General features: G+C 34.8%; 1 protein-coding gene and 1 pseudogene across 1 annotated transcript in view; both read left to right on the top strand.

Moving 5' to 3' along the window:
• Positions 1-19,279, top strand: part of SLC9B1 (solute carrier family 9 member B1) — a 74,968-nt gene that overhangs the window by 11,671 nt on the left and 44,018 nt on the right. Inside the window, exons 4-6 of the mRNA XM_090266365.1 lie at positions 4,788-4,857; positions 6,706-6,835; positions 17,884-18,054. Coding sequence (XP_090122491.1) covers positions 4,788-4,857; positions 6,706-6,835; positions 17,884-18,054 — 371 coding nt within the window. The remainder of the gene's footprint in view (positions 1-4,787; positions 4,858-6,705; positions 6,836-17,883; positions 18,055-19,279) is intronic.
• LOC150019376 (ribosomal L1 domain-containing protein 1 pseudogene) lies at positions 6,940-10,589 on the top strand (annotated as a pseudogene).

Genomic DNA, 19,279 nt, shown 5'->3' with positions numbered 1-19,279 from the left:
TGTGGGCAGACAAGGGTAGAACCTCAACTAGAGAATATTGAGGAATGAGTGAACAGGCAACCCACAGAATGAGAGAAGATATTTGAAAATTATATATAAGCTAAGTGATTAATATCCAGAATATATAAAGAACACTTACAACTCAACAACAAAAAAATAAATAACCCAATTTTAAAATGGGCAAAGGATTTGAATAGGCATTTCTACAAAGAGGATATACAAATGGCCAAGAAGCAAGTGAAAAGATGCTCAACATCACTAGGGAATGCAAAGCAAAACTACAATTAGATACCATCTCACAGCCACTACATGGCTATTATCAAAAAACAAGTACATACAAGGAGAAATTGTACTCCCTGTGCTTTGTTGGCGTTAATATAAAATGATATAATCACTGTGGAAAACAAGTTTGGCCGTTCTTCAAAGAATTAAACATAGAGTTAGCATATGATCCAGCAGCTGTACTTCCATTTTTCAAAATGGGCAAGAGATTTGACTAGACACTTTACTAAAGAAGATATTCAAATGGGCAATAAGTATATGAAAATATATTAGTCATCAAGAAAATACAATTTCAATTCACAATGCAATATCACCAGAATAACTGAAAGGAAAAAGATGATGCCAAGGTACAAGGATATGAATAATACTTAAGAGTACTTGGTTCAAATTCTAGCTATGGCACTTGCTAGATATGTGACTTCAGGAAAATTAATGTAACCTTTGGTCTCAGTTTCAATGTCTATGAAATGATGATATTAATAGAAAATAACTCATAGTTGTAATTATAGTGAGATGATTCACGTTAAGTGCTTACCATAGCTCAACTGTGTCAGCTGTTACATCATTTAATCCTCACTATAACCAATAAATTAAGTAATATTGTATCATTATTTCACAGATAAGAAAATTGAGGCCTAGTGAGATAAGTCACTTCCCACAGTTATTAAAGATAAAGAGGAGAATGAAATACATTTCTATCTCAGCTCCAAAGTCCTTGTTTTTAGTTAATATGCATACCACCTACCAATTCCACTCTTGGCAAATAAGTAAGGAGAGTATTGAGTAATTGTCAGGCACAAAAATTGCTTGACACAGTATCAAACTTCTTTCATAGCTGCTATACTATACATTTATTATTCAGACTCCTTATCTAGGTTTTGAAGCTCTAATGCATGATGCTTGCCTGGATAACAAGTTCTGCTATCCTAATCATGATATAGTTGTAAATCTTAAAATATACTGCCTGGTTTCTTGATGTCTCTGCTTTTATGATTCTTGGTGTTATGTCTGCCAATTCCTAGTCCATCTGCCTAGTTATGACTCACAGTTTCTCCTCATTCAGGCTGCAGTTCAAATGTCACCTTGATCACTGTAACATCATCCTGTCTTATTTCCTTCAGTATTTAATCACAATTTGAAAATAGTGTTTTGTCCTTCCCTTATCCAAACAAGAATATAAACTCCATGTAAGCAGAAATCTATTTGTATTTTGTTTTGTTTTGTTTTACTGGTTTACCTTCAGAGCCCAAAAGAGGAGACATTCAAAAATAGAGTGGATGAATTTTGCGCCCTGAGTTCAAATGTTTTAATGGTTTTAACCTTCAGCCTGTACTTTGAGAACTTGACACAGCTTGGGTGATTTGCCCGCCCTCCATGTTCACAGAGCTTACTAACACTTAACAGCCAATGACAAGTAGTCATTCTAACGACAAGGTAATAATTATATTTCTTTCAACTAAAATGTAACTTTACCCTAAAGAAAATTAGACATCTAATTTTTTAATCAAATTTAAATAAACATTATTTTCTGTTGATTGTCATAAATTAAGTTGACCACTTATAGGATTTTAAATATTAATATTTTACTTCATTAAAGTGAGACAGTATATGTAAAGCACCTAGCATATGGTGGATACTCAAATGTTAATGTTCTTTTTCATTAAAATTTTTCATTATTAAAATTGCTTGCATTTTTAAAAAATATAGATATGTAAAACACTAGGGGAGTTGGTCTTACCAAATTAAATTAAAACTTAAAATCTTTAATTTTCTTCTCAAATTTTTAAGTCAAATATACTCTCCCTACACTCAAAGGCAGCAAAGATCCCAGAGAAGGTAGAAACAATAGATACTTTAAAATAAAAATTTCCAGATCTTTTTCTTCTCTTGATGTGGTTCTAGTTAATTCTTTTTTTCTATTTTATTCTTATTCTAAGTAAAACATTTTATTTTATTTAAATCTTGGCCTAAAGACCTTTCAAATAAATCATGTGTGAAGACAGCATATATAGTAACATATAGATGTAGATATTAATGCACTTGATCATGTTTCATTTTAAATTTTCTTGGAGTCTCTTATGCAGGACTGTGACTGAAGATAGGGTAAGTCAGTGGTGGAAATGATCTCAAGTTTGAAATACAGAGCTGAGTTTTCTAATATATGCTTTTAAGATGTCCAGCAAGACTTCTGGTCAGGATGGAGACATTGGTAAACATGCCTCCTTGCACAACTATAGAAAAAAAAAAATACAACGAGACCGCAAAACAAATATCACCCAGAACTGTCAGAAAATTGAGCTGAATGGAAGTCCAACAACAAAGATTTAAAGAAGCCACGTTCTTCAAGATGGGTAGGAAAGCCAGAGACACAGAGAGGCGCAGAGAGGCACGAAGAGGTGGAGATGTGTAGGGAAGTGCAGGCAAGCACTGAGATGAGGAACGGGCAGTCCTACATCTGTGTGTGGTGGATAAAAATCAGGAGGGATACCTTGGGAATGAGGGATCCCAGCCCCAGACCAGACCCCTGAGCCCAGGGTTCCAGCACCAGGAAAAGAAGTCTCCATAACATTGGGCTTTAAAAACCAGTGGGGGTTGAGGTGATGGAAGAAGCTGCAGGATTCTCAAAAGACTCCAGTTAAAGGTCCCACAACAGACTTAGGGACAGACACACCTGCTCTGGGATTCGGCACCAGTACAACAGCTAGAAGGGCAACGGTAGCAATGGGGAGAAAGAGAAATGACTGTTAACAGGGCAAGTGCTGGGAGACAGCTTCTTACCAGGCAAAACTCCAGAGGTCAGGCAGCAGCATTGTCCCCTCTCCAAGCCCCCTCACCCCCCACACACAGAGCAACAGAGTAGTGACATGGGTTGCCCCCCCACAGGCAATTTTACCTAATGTTCCATGCAATATAAAATAAGAAGTGTGCTTTTCTTCAAAAGGCCACACTACTAAGAGAGGGAGTCAAAACAGCTCTACTTAATTCACAGAAACAAACACAGGGAAGTTCCCAAAATGAGGAGACAAAGAAATATGGGCCAAATGAAAGACCAGAACAAAACTGCCAAAAAAAGAACTACGTGAAATGGAGATAAGCAACCTACCAGATGCACAGTTCAAATCAAGATGCTTCAGAAACTCACTGGGTACTTCAATTGCATAAAAAAGACCCCTGCAGAAATGAAGGTTGAATTAAGTGAAATTAAAAAAAAAAGTCTACAAGGAATCAACAAGTGGAGAAGATGAAGCTGAGAATCAAAGCAATTATTTGGAACACAAGGAGGAAAAAGCATTCAATCAGAACAGCAAGGAGAAAAAAAATTTTTTAAATGAGGGTAGGCTAAGGAACCTCTGGGACATGTTTAAATGCACCAACATCCAAATCATAGGGGTGCCAGAAGAAGAAGAGCAAGAAATTGAAAACTTATTTGAAAAAATGATGGAAGAAAACTTCCCTGATTTGGTGAAGGAAATAGACATACAAGTCCAGGAAGCACAGAGAGTCCCAAACAAGCTAGACCCAAAGAGGACCACACCAAGACACATCATAATTAAAATGCCAAAGGTTAAATAAAGATAGAGAATCTTAAAAGCAGCAAGAGAAAAGAAGAGAGTTACCTACAGAGGAGTACCCATAAGACTGTTAGCTGATTTCTCAAAAGAAACTTTGCAGGCAAGAAGGGATTGGCAAGAAGTATTCAAAATGATGAAAAGCAAGGACCTACAAGCAAGATTACTCTATCCAGCAAAGCTATCATTTAGAATTGAAGGGCAGATAAAGTGCTTCCCAGACAAGGTAAAACTAAAGGAGCTCATCATCACCAAGCCATTATTATATTAAATGCTAAAGGAAATTATATTAGAAAAAAGAAGATAAAAACAATGAACATTAAAATGGTGATAAATTCACAATTATCAATAATCGAATCCAAATAATAAACTAAGCAAACAAGGAGAACAGGAACAGAATCATAGATATGGAGATCTTTTGGAGAGTTATCAGTTGGGAGGGGTAAGTGGGTGAATGGGGAAAAGGTACAGGGATTAATAAGCATAAATTGGTAGGTACAAAATAGACAGGGGGATGTTAAGAACAGTATAGCAAATGGAGTAACCAGAGAACTTATATGCATGACCCATGGACTGAACTAGGGGGTACTGCTGGAGAGAATGGGGATACCAGGTGGAGGGGGGCAAAAGGGAAAATTGGGACAACTGTAATAGCATAATCAATAAAATATATTTTTAAAAAACAAAACAAAAAAGTTGCCTTGAATTATGAACTATTAAGTATTACATATCTATGTGATATGCACATGATTTTGGTTAATAACTTTTAAATGAATATTGGAAGTGCTTCATCTGTAAAGATATCTGACTTTACTATGATACAACTTTATGATTTAAAAAATATTTAAGAAATTAATCCCAGTTAACCATGTTTGTTTTTAGATGGATTTATAGCCCTGTTTTTTTGTCTCAAGTAATTTTTCTTTTAAATATTAGCATGTATACCACAGAACCAGAAAATGAACATTTGGAGGATAAAAACATCCAATCACATATGACTCCTCAGGTAAGAACTTAAAACTATACTGTAATATGTGATATGAAAATCAACCTGATATTGAATTTATTTCCAAAACTTATTTATTAGATTTCTTTTATAACTATGGTTAAAAAATAAGAAGTGGTCATTTTAAAACAGTCAGTTCTAATAGGTCCTAAGAAATGAGCACAAGTAAAAAAAATGGAGAGGGATGACTACAGATTATTTTGGAGTTAAAGAGGGCATATTTTAGGAATAATGGAAATATGGCTTCTTATTTCTTGCCATGGCCAGAAAAACGTAAGTAATTTAGACTGCAAAAGGTAAAGGCAAATCTAAGCTAATTAAAATCTACTATCAACAAGGTGGGGGCTAAAGTAGGTTTATAGCTGTAGGTACATGAAATAGAGTTTATTCTTGTATTATTTATTAATTATTGTATTATTTTCCATACGAACAACTGTAAACCTACTTTTGTCTTACCCTGTATTTGAAGAGACCTAAGTTTTATTTTTACAAGTATATAAAGTAAGTAAGTAGACCTTTTGTAGATCTGTTTTACTAAATAATAATTGCTCATATTAGAATTATAAATTCTAATTTATAATTATTCTAATTCTAATTAGAATTTTTTAAATAGAGATTTCTATAGTTCTTAAGGGCCAAAAAGTTCTTTTAAATATTTAAGATATTCACCACTGATTCCAGTTAATATTTTTATCTCTAAAGATTTCATCCTATTCTATGTCAATTTATCATAAATTCTGAATAAATAAAACTTAAAGTAATATGGTTTTGCTGTATATGACCTTTCACCCACCCTAATCAAAATTCACTTTGTGTCTTTATCTTGACCCTTTTGTATAGGTCCACACTTTCTAAAAACGGTCTCTACAGAGAACTCCAACAAATTAATTATGCTTAGGTTTAAAGAACTTTGACCTTAAAGAGCTACATCATTTGTTTACATTAGCTGCTGTGGTGCCTTTATTCCCCTAGTCATTAAATGTTTCCCCTTTTTTTCCTTATTCTGTCCATGCCCTCTAGCCTTTGTTACCATTTCTGTGACAATGTGACGTTCTCTCTCCCCAGCACTCAAAGACTCAAAGTATCATATTATCAATACACTCAAAGTGCTAGCCTGTATGTGCACACATACACACACACACACACACCATGATGACTTTAAGGCAAATTTGAAGATTTCTGTTCCAGGGTTAATTCTACTCTGTTTTGTTTTTTGCTTTTTTAAATTTTGTGTTTTTCCTTGAGAAAAGATTCTCAATATTCTCACAAACTGTTTCTCCCCAAATCAGCAGTTTCATAATTAGGCTAACTACCATTAAAAGCCTGGGAGATTAAGATATACCCCTGAACTATCTAAATATGTTATCTATAAATAATGTGGGAAGCATGAACCTTGACTTTCTGAAGGCTTGATCTGTTTTTCTCATTTTTCTTTCAATTGTATAATTTTTCAACTGAAATGAGCCCATCTTAAATTATATTTTACCTCCTTTCCAATTTTGTTGTGTTTTCATTCCACAAACGTTTTCTTGAATTATCTTTGGGAGTTATCCTGAGGAGGGACATTTAATTATTCTATCCACACTATAGGCTCACTTATTCAGTATACCTAAATCACAAATGAAAATGGCAGGAACTGAAGTCAAGGTGCCCTGCAAAATGCACAGCTATGAGACCTCTATATGTCAATATCACATACTGATACAGAGCATGAATAGACTTTTGTGTGTGTAATTCTCCATGTTGACAGTAATTATATGAGTTTAATTATGAGATTTGGTGGTTTTGCACATTCATTAAATTGTATAGAAATTATATTTCTTAAAATATTTCTTTGTTTTACTTCAGATCCTCAAAGATACTAGCAATCAGGAAGAAAGTAAGAAAATTGTCTTCTCAAAAACAGAGGAAACAAAGCCAGAGATGAAAAAGAGTGCTTGTCCTCCACAAGGAACATTGAATAGATATATTACAAATGGTATGTGGAATAAATGTAAGTGGAGAGAAAATAAGAACCATATTAGATAAATATTAAACCACAAGCCAGCAAAGCCACTGCTTAATCTAGGTACTCCTGACCAGATGATCAGCTCTATGACAAGCAATGTGCAGACAGTAAGGAAATGTTCCCATGCATCTGTCAAAAAAGTAATCATTGCTTAACAGATCAGTATTTTAATGTTTTTTATAACTTTTAATGTTAAACTTTGGAGATTAGAAACAGCATTGATTAAATTTTTTATTTAAAACTTATATTTTACATTTATTTTTAAGTTAGATAAAAGGAACATTATATTTCTGACAATATTAAGATTCTTATTAAATTAGGCCCCAAATTTTAAAACATCTGCTGCCTTGTAGAGTTATATAAAACTTGCTTTCCCACTGAAATGTTAAAGTATCACATTGTCACCAAATATGTATGAGATTTTCTTGATTTTTTTCCTAGATATGCCATATGATTATACTTAAGAGAGAGATTTTATATTCTAGAAGTATAGAGCTTGTAGAGAACGAAGGTTATTTTTAAATATGATAAAGGATAAGCAATTGAAATTTTAAATTTCTTATTTGGGCCTTGTAACCTTTTAAAATCAAACTTTATTAACTGATTTTTTTATTTAGTAAAGGTTGCTTTTCAGTATTTTTAAGGTCCTGAGTGTAAACTAAACTATAGAATATTGGCCAGTGTAAGTGGTTGGTTCCTTTGTAAATATAATTTCTGCACTTAGGTCTTTTTTTTTTTTTAATTCTTGCCCGAGGATATGTTTGTTTGTTTTCTTGCTCTGAGAAAGAGAGAGAGAGAAATATTGATGTGAGAGAAACATCCCAACTGAGGATCCAACACACAGCCTTTTAGTGTACCGGATGACATTCTAACCAACTGAGCCACAAGGCCAGAGCGGATTTCTGCACTTAAGCCTTACACACATGTTTCCATGGCCCTGTTTAGTGGGCAGTTTCTATAGAGCAGTTTTTAGGAGTAGGGCTGGGGTCTGTGGAAGAGACAAAAATGTATTGGTCACCGAAGATTTCCCATTGAGGTTGAGGGCTGCAGTTTCCTCATGAACTAATTGAGGGGCTTTATAGCAACAGTACTGAAACTACAAAATTACTTAGATCCATAACCCATTTCCCCTTGGTATTTTGTTTTGTTTTGTTTTGTTTTGTTTTTTTCAGTTTTGATTTTACAATTTTAGGGAAAGTTATAGAAAAATGAGCTTTCATATTTTTATTTGGGGAGGTTGTATAGTCTTATACTTTTTCAATTTCTCTCTCTCTCTTTCTCTCTCTCTCTCTCTCACACACACACACACATACACACACTACATTCACTCTAAAGAAACATTTAAAATAGCATATACTATAGAAAAATAGGAAAAAATAGAGCTGCAATTTCTCTACAAATCATACTTAATTCACTAATCCCACAGTGCATGCAAGTTAATTTAAATCAGAAATCTAAACTCTCAACCACATGCACAAATTAATCTCATCACTTTATTTAAAGATTTTATTTATTTATTTTTAGAGAGAGAGGAATAGAGAAAGAAAGAGAGGGAGTGAAACATCCATGCACTGTTGCTTCTCGCACACCTCCAGCTGGGGACCTAGCCCACAACCAGGCATGTGCCCTGATTGGGAATCGAACCAGTGACCCTTTGGTTCGCAGGCTGGCACTTGGTCCACTGAGCCACACCAGACAGGGAAGTCTCATCACTTTTAATCACACTGTTCATATCCCTTACTTGGGAAGTAGGTTGCCTAGTCCCCCCAAAATGCATATTCTACAGCAATAGCTTTCCATTTTAGTCTATTAATCTTTCTGTTTGTTTGTTTCTCTTTAGTTTACTAAACTAACTTTTTATGAAGCTATTTCTCCTTTAAATAAATGAAAAGAAAGCTTCATTATACTATGATTTTCAAAAAATCTTGGGGCTAGAATTTCTCCATTAAAATGTTATCTTCACTTTTATGAAGAAGTATTGGAAGTTTAGACCTCAAAGGTAATATCTCAGGCCCTTCCAGATTCTGGTCCAGCTTCATCACTCCAACCTAACAACAAATAAAATGCTGAACAAACTGAAAAATTAACAACTTTTAGTCCCATCAAAGAAGTTAGGTTACAGGGCAAATTACTGCCCCATTCCCAAAAATTGGAAACAAGCAGGTAGATACAGAGAATCACAACTTAAGAGAGAAGAAACCTCTGTGGGAATCAGTACCAGGGCAGGAAAACCAAAACTGTTATTGAAAATTGTTTAGAAACTCAGTTTGAACAAGTCTGAGAGTTAAAACTACAGAGGAAGCGCATGGTGTGGGAGGCAGGCTCCGGGCCTCCTTGGATGTCCCTCAAGCTTTGGGAGGGTCACTGGTTCGTGGTGCTCTCAGCCTGCCTGCTTTGTTGTACACACAGATCAGAAAGGCAGTGGAAGCTCTGTTGCACATTCCAGGTCCAGGAAAAACATGAATGGATTGCTCTAGAACAAGAATGAAAATTTCTTTCTAATGCTAGTGTTATGGAAAATTCCAAGAACTAATGGTCAGATTGTCCTTGCCTCATGGTATTCAGTAAGATTTAGCAGGTACCTGTTTATTTACTAAGGACAAATCCAATGTAACTCCTGAAAAGACAACAGTTTTATAAGATGCTTTTAAACAAGCATAGAATTAAAATCATATCTCAGATTATCTGCCTATGAACTTAAAAAAAAAAGCATAAAGTCTATGAGGCCAAGCTCACCTCCTGAGTAGTTTCCACCTCTTCCTTACCAATAGTCTGCTCTTACCCTCACACCTCAGGAGACATTTCTATAAGAGCAAGTTCCATTACCTGTAAACCTTCAAGCCAAGAATTTTTCCAAAGAGATCAACGCATCAATAAGCAAAAATGTCTTAAGCATCTCTAAAAGTGGTTCTTGCAGCACTGTATGCATTGGTCACACTGGAATGCAGGATCAGCATATCACCAAAAACATTGTTGCTGTCACAAAAAAGCTTGCACAGAAATTGCCAGAGAAGTGGGAGAGCATGAAACTGTTGTACGTGAAAACTGAAAGATTGGTTACCCTTCCCATCTTTTCTTCATTTGTCAGCAGTCAGGATGAAGCCAAAGGAGTGTGCACTCCTAGTCAGAAGAAAAAAGAAGGAAAGGGAGTACAAAAACAAAAAGAATATAATGAAAAACAAAAAGAGAAGAAAAGAAACAGAAGGCTTATGAAACAGGCTAGAAAGTCCACATCAGCCCTAACTACAGAGGAGGCAGCTTCTCAAACTAGTGCTCCTCCAGTGGAGGACCCAGGACCCCAGAAGAAAGAGAATCCCCAAGCTTGAGAAGAAGGAGACCTGCAGAGTAAAAGCCTAAAATACAGTGCGAGACAAGTCTGAAGAAGAAATTCCATTACTCATTCTAGTAAGAGAAACTCCTGTCAAAGGAAATGTAGAAATACAAAAACATGACACAAGAAAGAAGTCTCCAAAAAAGAATCGTGATTCCAACACACCTCATGAGAATAAAAGGAAGGCCTTTCCAGTTTTGGAGACCCCAAAGGGAGCAGAGCCCAGGGGCCCAGGTAAAAGCCCAGGAAATAAGCCAAGAATCAAAGAAGAGGCCGAGAAAGAAACTGTTGGGGAAAAAAACCCAAGATAGACGCCCCCAAAACCCAGAGGCCAAATTCTTCACCACAGCTAATAAAACTGCAAAAAAGCTCCCCACACCCCCCAAACAATGACCCCAAAATCTCAAAGTGCCCCAACTAACCAAAAATCAGTGACTCAACCAAGAGGAAACACCAGAGCTGCCTGGAAAGCTTTTGAAAAATACCCATGTCCTGTCCCCTGTCATAACCTTGTCCCAGTGTTAGACCTCAATTTCAATAAGTTTACAACCTCCACAATATTCATGGGTGTAAGAACCAGTAGTTTGAATCCATGTTTTAAATTGCTCTTCTATTTGCCAATAAAGTAGAAAAATGCAGTGCTTTTATTGAAGTAAAACATTTGCTTCTGAGTAAACAAAACAAACAAACAAACAAAAACCTCCAGAAGGAATCCAGTCATGGTGTGGGGGACCTCACTTTTGTACAGGAGCCGCCATCTGGCAAGGACATGGGAAAAGTAACCAGAATGAAATACACCAGAGAAGTCTATTCTTCATATGTCCTGTCCTCAAGAGAAACTTTTTTATCAGACCCTAACCTATGGGGGACTTTTATAAGATCCCAACCTACCTGGGAAAAGAGATATACCCAACTCCAGTCCCCTCTAGCCAACCTGTATGACTTAAAAGGATAAGAAAAAACAAGACCTGAGAGGACCTAGTGAAATTCACAGCCCGAAGGCACAGACTCACTAAAAGGCAGAACTAATCATAGGTCTATAGAACTCCTCCCCTCCCAACACACCTTACCACCATATATCAAAGATTCCTTTACCCAGGACATCATGTTCATCTTTAAAGAAAAAATATACACAATGTATTCAAAGGGAAAAACCAAAACAAAAAAAGTGAGTTTGAAGAGACAGAGAAAGCATCAGATCAAGACAGTCCCAGACATGGCAGGGATATTGGGATTATCAGACCATGAATTCAGAACAACTATAATATACTAAGAGCTCCAATGGAAACATAGACAACATGTAAAAAAAGATTGGTAATGTAAGCAGAGAGATAGAAATTCTAAGAATCAAAAATAAATGCTAGAAATTAAAAGTACTGGATAAGTGAAAAATGCATTTGATGGGTTCATTAGTAGACTATACATTGCTGAGGAAAGAATAACTGAGCTTGGGGATATGTCAATGGAAACTTAAAAAACTGCAAAGCAAAGAGAAAAAAGATGGAGAAAAAAGAAAATAGAATATCCAATAACTATGGGATAATTACAGAACTTGTAACAGACTCATAATGGGAATACAAGGAGAGGCAATACAGAAAACAACAGAAGATGTTTGAGGCAATAGTTTTCCCCAAATGTTAGATAATCTGTTTCACAACAGTGTCAAAATACATGAGGCAAAAACCAATAGAACTGCAAGAAAAAATATGTAAATCCACAATTATAGTTAGAGATTTCAACATTGTATCAGAAATGGACAGATCAAGCAGTAAGAAAATCAATAAGGACATAGATAAAATCAACATCATCATCAACCAACCAGATATAATGGACAGCTATAGACGACTTCATCCAGCAGCAGAATACACACTTTCCTAAAATTTCACATGGAGCATTCACCAAGATAGACCATTTTCTGGGACATACACTATACCTTAATAAAGAATAAAATTTAAAAAATAAAAATCATACAGTGTATGCTCTTAGACTGCAATGGCTTTAAATTAGAATTCAATAAGAATTGAAAGGCAGCTGGAAAATCTCAAAATACTTAGAGATTAAACAATATACTTCTACAATGAAAATCAAGGACCAACAAACAAGACTACTCTATCCAGCAAGACTATCATTCTATCATTTAAAGTTGATGGCAAAGTAAAGAGCTTCCCAGACTAATAAATAAATAAAGGAAGGAGTTAATTACCACCAAACTGATATTACCAAAAAAATGTAAAGAACTTAGGTTTTTTGGAATGAAAAATGAGCATTGGCTTCAACTTAAAGTCATCATCTGTGTTAGCCCCGAAAAAGAGAGTCAGCCTATCCTTTGAAGTTTTGAAGCCACATATTGACTTCTCCTCTCTGTGAAAGTCTTAGAAGGCATCTTCTTTGATTATAAGGCTATTTCATCTACATTGAAAATCTGTTGTTGAGTGTAGCGATCTTCATTAATTATCTTACCTAGATCTTCTGGATAACTTGCTGGAACTTCTACATTAACACTTGCTGCCTCACCTTGCACTTTTATGTCATGTCTAGGGGTGTGTGTGTGTGTATTGTTTTCATTGCAAATGAAAACAATAACAAGATGTCACTATATACCTATTAGAATGGCCAAAATCTAAAATCAAATGTGCCCTTGCTGGTGTGGCTCAGTTGGTTGAGCGTCATCCCACAAAGCAAAAGGTCATTGGTTCGATTCCTGGTCAGGGCATATGCCTGGGTTGCAGTCCCAGTTCCTTGTTGGAGGGTGTGTGAAAGGCAACCTATCACTGTTTCTCTCACGCACCAATGTTTTGCTCCCTCTCTTTCTCCCTCCCTTCCCCTCTCTCTAAAAAAAAAAAAATTTAAGCAAATGCTGATGAGGATATGAAGCAACAGGAACTCTTATTCATTGCTAGTAATAATGCAAAATGGTACAGCGATTTGGAAGACAGTTTGGCAGTTTCTTGCAAAACTAAAAAACTCTTGCCATATAATTTAGCAATTACACTCTTTGGTATTATTTATTCAAATGAGCTGAAAATTTATTCCCACAAAGTCCTGTACACAGATGTTTATAGAAGCTTTGTTCCTTATTGCCAGTTTTGTGTGTATATGGTCACCTTACTCTACTTGTCAGTTATATATTCCTGTTTATTTTTTCTGAACTCTCTCCATCATCTCATTAACTATTTTGTCATTAATCATTCTTTATTGAATTATAACTTAGTTAATATAACAAGAGAAGAATTCTGGTCAAAATGGCAGTGTAAGTAGACATGGTTCTCCCTCTTGCACAACCACATCAAAATTACAACCATCATTCAGAACCATCACTCACATCATGGGGGTGCCAGAAGGAGAAGAGAGGGAGCAAGAGATAGGAAACCTATTTGAAAAAATATTGACAGAAAACTTCCCTAACTTGATGAAGAAAATAGACATTCAAGCCCAAGCAGCACAGAGAGTTCCAAACAAGATGAATATAATGAGGCCCACACCAAGACGCATCATAATTAAAATGCAAATTGTTAAATATAGAGAATCTTAAAAGCAGCAAGAGAAAAGCAATGAGTTACCTACAAGGGACCCCCTCCCCCATAAGACTGTCAGCTGATTTCTCAAAAGAAACTTTGCAGGCTAGAAGCGATTGGCAATACTCAAAAGTGATGGAAAGCAAGATCTGCAACTAAGATTACTCAACCCAGCAAAACTATCCTTTAGAATCAGAGGACAGATAAAGAGCTTACCAGACAAGAAAAAGCTGAAGGAGTACTGCCAAACCAGTAGTATATGAAATGTTAAAGGATCTTCTTTAAGAAGAAGAAGATCACAAATATGAACAACAAATTGGCAATAAATACATATATATCAACAAGTGATTCTAAAAAACAAAATAAACAATCAGAACAGAAAGAGAATCATAGATACAGAGAACATAGTGATGGTTGCCAGATAGGAGGGTGGGCAAAAAAGGTGAAGGGATTAAAAAGTAGAAATTGGTAGTTGCAGAATAGTCATGGGGATGTAAAATACGGCACAAGGATTAAAATACCCAAAGAACATATATGCATGACTCATTGACATGGAAATGGTATGGCGATTGCCTGAAGGAGTGGGAGGAGTGGGGGAGAGGGGAGCCAAGGGGAAAAAACTGGGACAGTTGTGATAGCATAAACAATAAAATATAATTTAAAAAAGATATAGCCTGCAAGCCAAGTGTCACTGGTTCGATTCCCAGTCAGGGCACATGACTAGGTTGCACATCAGGTCCCCAGTTGGAGGCGCAAGTGAGAGGCAAACACACAGTGATGTTTCTCTCCCTCTCTTTCTCCTTTCCCCTCTCTCTAAAAATAAATAAATAAACAAAACAACAAACAAATAAATAAATAAAAGACCTTTGTTATTAAAAAAAGAAAGGATATAGCGGAGCCTTGCAACAATATTACTTAATCCCTCATCTTCCTTTTGTGCTAGATTTATCATATATTTTACTTCTATATTCTTATTATTTTTGCTTTTAAAAGCCAAAGACTTTTTAAGTTAAAAATGTTTCTTATATTTCTCTAAATTTTGACATTCTCTCCATTTATTTCTGGTGATGGGGCTTCCATGCAGAATTCTTTCCCTTTTAGCCTAAAAACTTCCTTTAGTGTTTTTTGTAAGATAGGTCTTTTAGCAATTAATTCTCTCGGCTTTTCTTTTTCTGAAAAATGTCTTAACTTGGCTTTTATTTTTTTTAATTTTATATCAAGATATAATTGACATAATATCTTAGTTTCATGGGCATAACATAATGATTAGATCATTGTATATACAGGTTGAGATAAAAGTAGGCTTACAGTTGTGAGTACATGAAACAGAGTTTATTCTTGTATTGTTCTTTATTAATTATTGTATTATTTTCCATATGAAAAATTGTAACCCTACTTTTGTCCCACCCTGTATGGCAAAATGATCACCACAATAAGTTTAGTTAACATCTGTCACCATACATAGCTACAAAACTTTTTGTAGTGAGGACTTTTAAGATCTACTCAGCAATTTTCAAATATGCAATTATTATTAACAATAGTCACCATGCTGTACATTAAATCTTCATGGCATTTATTTTTTATAACTGAAAGCATGTACCTTCTGTCTCCCTTCATCCATTTCACCCAACACCTACCCCATGCCTCTGGCGATGAGCAATCTGTACTCTGTACTATGAGCTCAGTTTTGTTTGTTATATACCACGTATGAGATCATATGGTATTTGTCTTTCTCTGACTTTTACTTAGCATAATGCCCACCATGTCCATCCATTTTGTCACCAATGGCAAACTCTTCTTCTTTCTATGACTGAATAATATTCCATTTTATATGTACACACTACATTTTCTGTTTCCTTTTATTTGTTGATAGGCACTTAGGTCATTTCCATATCTTGGCTATTGTAAATAATGCTGCAATGAAGATGCAGGTGTATATATCTTTTTGAGTTAGCATTTTCTTTCTTTCTTTTTTTTTCTTTCTTTTTTTTAGATAAATACCCAAAAGTGGAATTGCTGCAATAAAAATGGGTCACAGATAAAGAATGCACTTAAGCTGTTTTAAGAACCTGGAAAAGCATTATTTATTATTAGTTATAATAAATGAATGTAGCCATTTAATTTACAGATGGCAATTTACAGTGTAACCATCCATCCTTTATAAATACCTATGTCACTATTCAACAGAGAAATGCTAAGTAAAACCACCATGAGATATCACCTCACACCTGTCAGAATGACTATCATCAATTAATTGACAAACAGCAAGTGTTGATAAGGATGTGAAAAAAAGAAAACCCTTGTGCACTGTTGGTTGGAATACAAATTGGTGCAGTCACTGTGGAAAGCAGTATGGAGATACCTCAAAAAATTATAAATAGAACTGCCTTATGACCCAGTGATTCTACTTCTGGGAATACTATATATACAAGGAAATCTGAAACACTAATGTACCCCTATGTTCATTGCAGCATTATTTATAATAGCCAAGGTTTGGAAGCAGCCATGTGCCATTTGTAGCTGAGTGAATCAAAAAGCTGTGATACATTTGCACAATGGAATAATATGCAGCTCTTTAAAAAGAAGAAAATCTTACCTTTTGTGACAGCATGGATGGACCTGGATATTACTATGCAAAGTGAAATAAGCCAGTCAGAGAAAGATAAATACCATATGATTTCATAAACCATAAACAGATTCATAGATACAGAGAACAGACTGACAGCTGACAGAGGGGAGAGCAGTTTGGGGACTGGGTGAAAAAGGTGAAAAGAAGGAAAAAAAACCTCATAGACACAGACAACAGTATGGTGATTACCAGAGAGAAGGGCAGGTGGGGGAGGTAAAAAAGGGTAATGGGGAGCTAGATGGTGATGAAAGGAGACTTGGGGTAGTGGATACACAATATAATATACAGATGATGTGTTATAGAATTGTACACCTGAAACCTATATAATTTTATTAAGCAATGTCACCCCCATAGATTCAATTAAAAATAAAGTACTTACATTAGATTGAAAGTTAGATTAAAAAAAAAAAACACACACACACCTATGGATTCCCATTAGTAGGGCCTTTCCTTAGTAACTAGCTGCCAGAAATAAGATGTCTACTATCTTATTCATACTCACCCTGTCCACCTCAGCTTCCTACACATAACTAAGATACTTTATATTCTTCCAAAAATCAGGTTTAACTTTTTCCAGCCCTTACCTCCTTTAATAATGTATACCAAATATCAACTGTGTTATTATTTCAATACAAAGATTTATTCTACCCCTGTTAAGAAATTTGGCACCCTGACATTGTGATCTTCAATAAATTTGAGAACTTATCACAACCAATCATCATCTTATTCCTGATGGAAAAGCTACTTTAAAATATAAAATGAAGTAAATCTTACTATATTACAATGACATTTTAAAAAGTCATATATTATGAAAAATACTTAGAGCTTTAAAGGATTCACATATAGGTTTAAAATATTTTAACTGAAAAATTTTGTTTAAAATTTGTCCCATAAATTGACAGGGATTTGGGGATATATGTTAAACAGATATTTCTTCAACCAAACTAGCAAGCAACATTAGTCTACACCAGTGATTTTTAACCTCTTTCATCTCATAGCACACATAAACATTACTAAAATTCTGTGGCACATCAAAAAATATATTTTTTGCCAATTTGACAAAAATAGGTGTAATTTTGATTGATTTACAAAAAATAATAATAACAGTAATTACCTACACTTTTCACTTCAGAGTGACTTTTTAAAAAACCAGGTGTTTATACTTATATATAAGGATTTCTGGTACAAGAATTAACCAATAGTATGCAACCTTATTACGTGATATAGCCAATAAGATGTAAATCTCATATGTGACCTATATATTTATGGTTCAAGATAAGATGTTCATACTGAACAGCTATTGTTGTGTTGGTTGTTGTCATTTTTTTATTTGACAGAATAAGAGAAAAGAAGTCAGTGCTCCTGGCTAAGTAGTCCAGTATTGCAGGTTTTAAAAACTCTTGTGGCATACCACTTGAAAATCAGTGATCTACACTATCATTAGACAGAAGTGGCTATTTATATATTTGATAAAATAGAATTTACCATTTAGATGTATATATCTATGTTGTGTATATACATATATAGTTTTTTTATATTTCAGGAGTTTTACATGTTATGGTATGGTGTGCAGTCTGGTCAATCTCAGGCCCTCACATTTTCCATGATGAAAATTTACTTGGACTATTAATTATCTTTTATAGCTCCATAATGGGGGGAAAAATTTTGGAACTCATTAGAATACCATCAGTGTGTCAACTTCCACCTCTTCTTGGTAAGGCTATAATTAGCTCTCCTTTCTTTTTATTGACTTATATATAAATTAAGAATGTATTCTAGTCAGAGTAAGTGTAATTTAGAAATATTTTAATGTAATGTGATTTATATAGCTTCCTTATATGTATATGTACTATATATGTGTGTGTATAGCTCACTTATAGAAGTATTTATTCTCTCTCTCTCTCTCTATATGTATATATATATACACACATATATATATCGATATTTTTTTCTAAAATATGTTTTTAAAATAATTTAAATATACTCAATATATGATTCTTGTTTCTTTATCATTTAGTAGAACATTTTTTACTTATTTTAAGTGTATTATAGAAAAGGAACATTTTGGAAAAGACTGAATTTTTCTGTAGAAAACCTAACTCAAATACAATTACAAGATTCAAATATTGTAGTATCTGAGGCAAAAAGTCTCACTGTTTTTGAGTAAACTGTTTGCATCTTCACTATGTGTATTCATACATTGTCTGCCTGACCAGTGTTATACCGTTTCTTCATCACTGTATTACATAACCCTCCTGGTGGACAGAGGAAAATAAATAGAAGAAATTCCATCAGAGGTGTCTCATATCTCCTACATATTCAATATATCCAAATATTCTGTAGAATGTCAATAAAAATAATCCCTCCATTTTAGCTCTAACACTCTTTCTATGTCCCTAATACTCTTTCAGTGCCTTTTAAGTATTTGTTGAATCTCTTTCCCCCCTCATCAAAACTTTTACTTTTGCCTTAGCTTAAGCTATTTGTTCCCACCTATACCATGGACTATTGCAGAGGCTCTTAACTGGACTCTCCTCCAATTTTATGTCTATCTAATTTGCCAAGGTCATCACATAGAAAATGCAGGAATCACTATGTCACTTCCTGCTTAAAACTTTCCTACCATGCCTTACTCTGCCAAAGCAGGTGACAGTGTGGAGTGGGGTTAGCTATTCACATTCTGATACCTTCTGCCCATTCTCCTACTCCCATCCTTGCCCTTTATGTTTCTGCATAACACTGGATTACTAGTTGTACCTCATTGAAATGTCCTTTTTAATCTTTAATCTTTATTCTTTTTATCTTTTTTATTTTTTATTTTTTAAGTATATTTTACTGATTATGTTGTTACAGTAGTTCCAATTTTTTTCCCCTTTGCTCCCCTCTGCCTAGTACGTTCCTTCCCTCCAGCAATCCCACTCCCCTTAATTCATGTCCAT

The sequence above is a fragment of the Furipterus horrens genome, unplaced genomic scaffold (assembly GCF_987537825.1).
Source record: "Furipterus horrens unplaced genomic scaffold, mFurHor1.1.pri manual_scaffold_2, whole genome shotgun sequence".
NCBI lineage: Eukaryota > Metazoa > Chordata > Mammalia > Chiroptera > Furipteridae > Furipterus > Furipterus horrens.
This window is presented reverse-complemented; position numbering and strand designations above follow the sequence as displayed.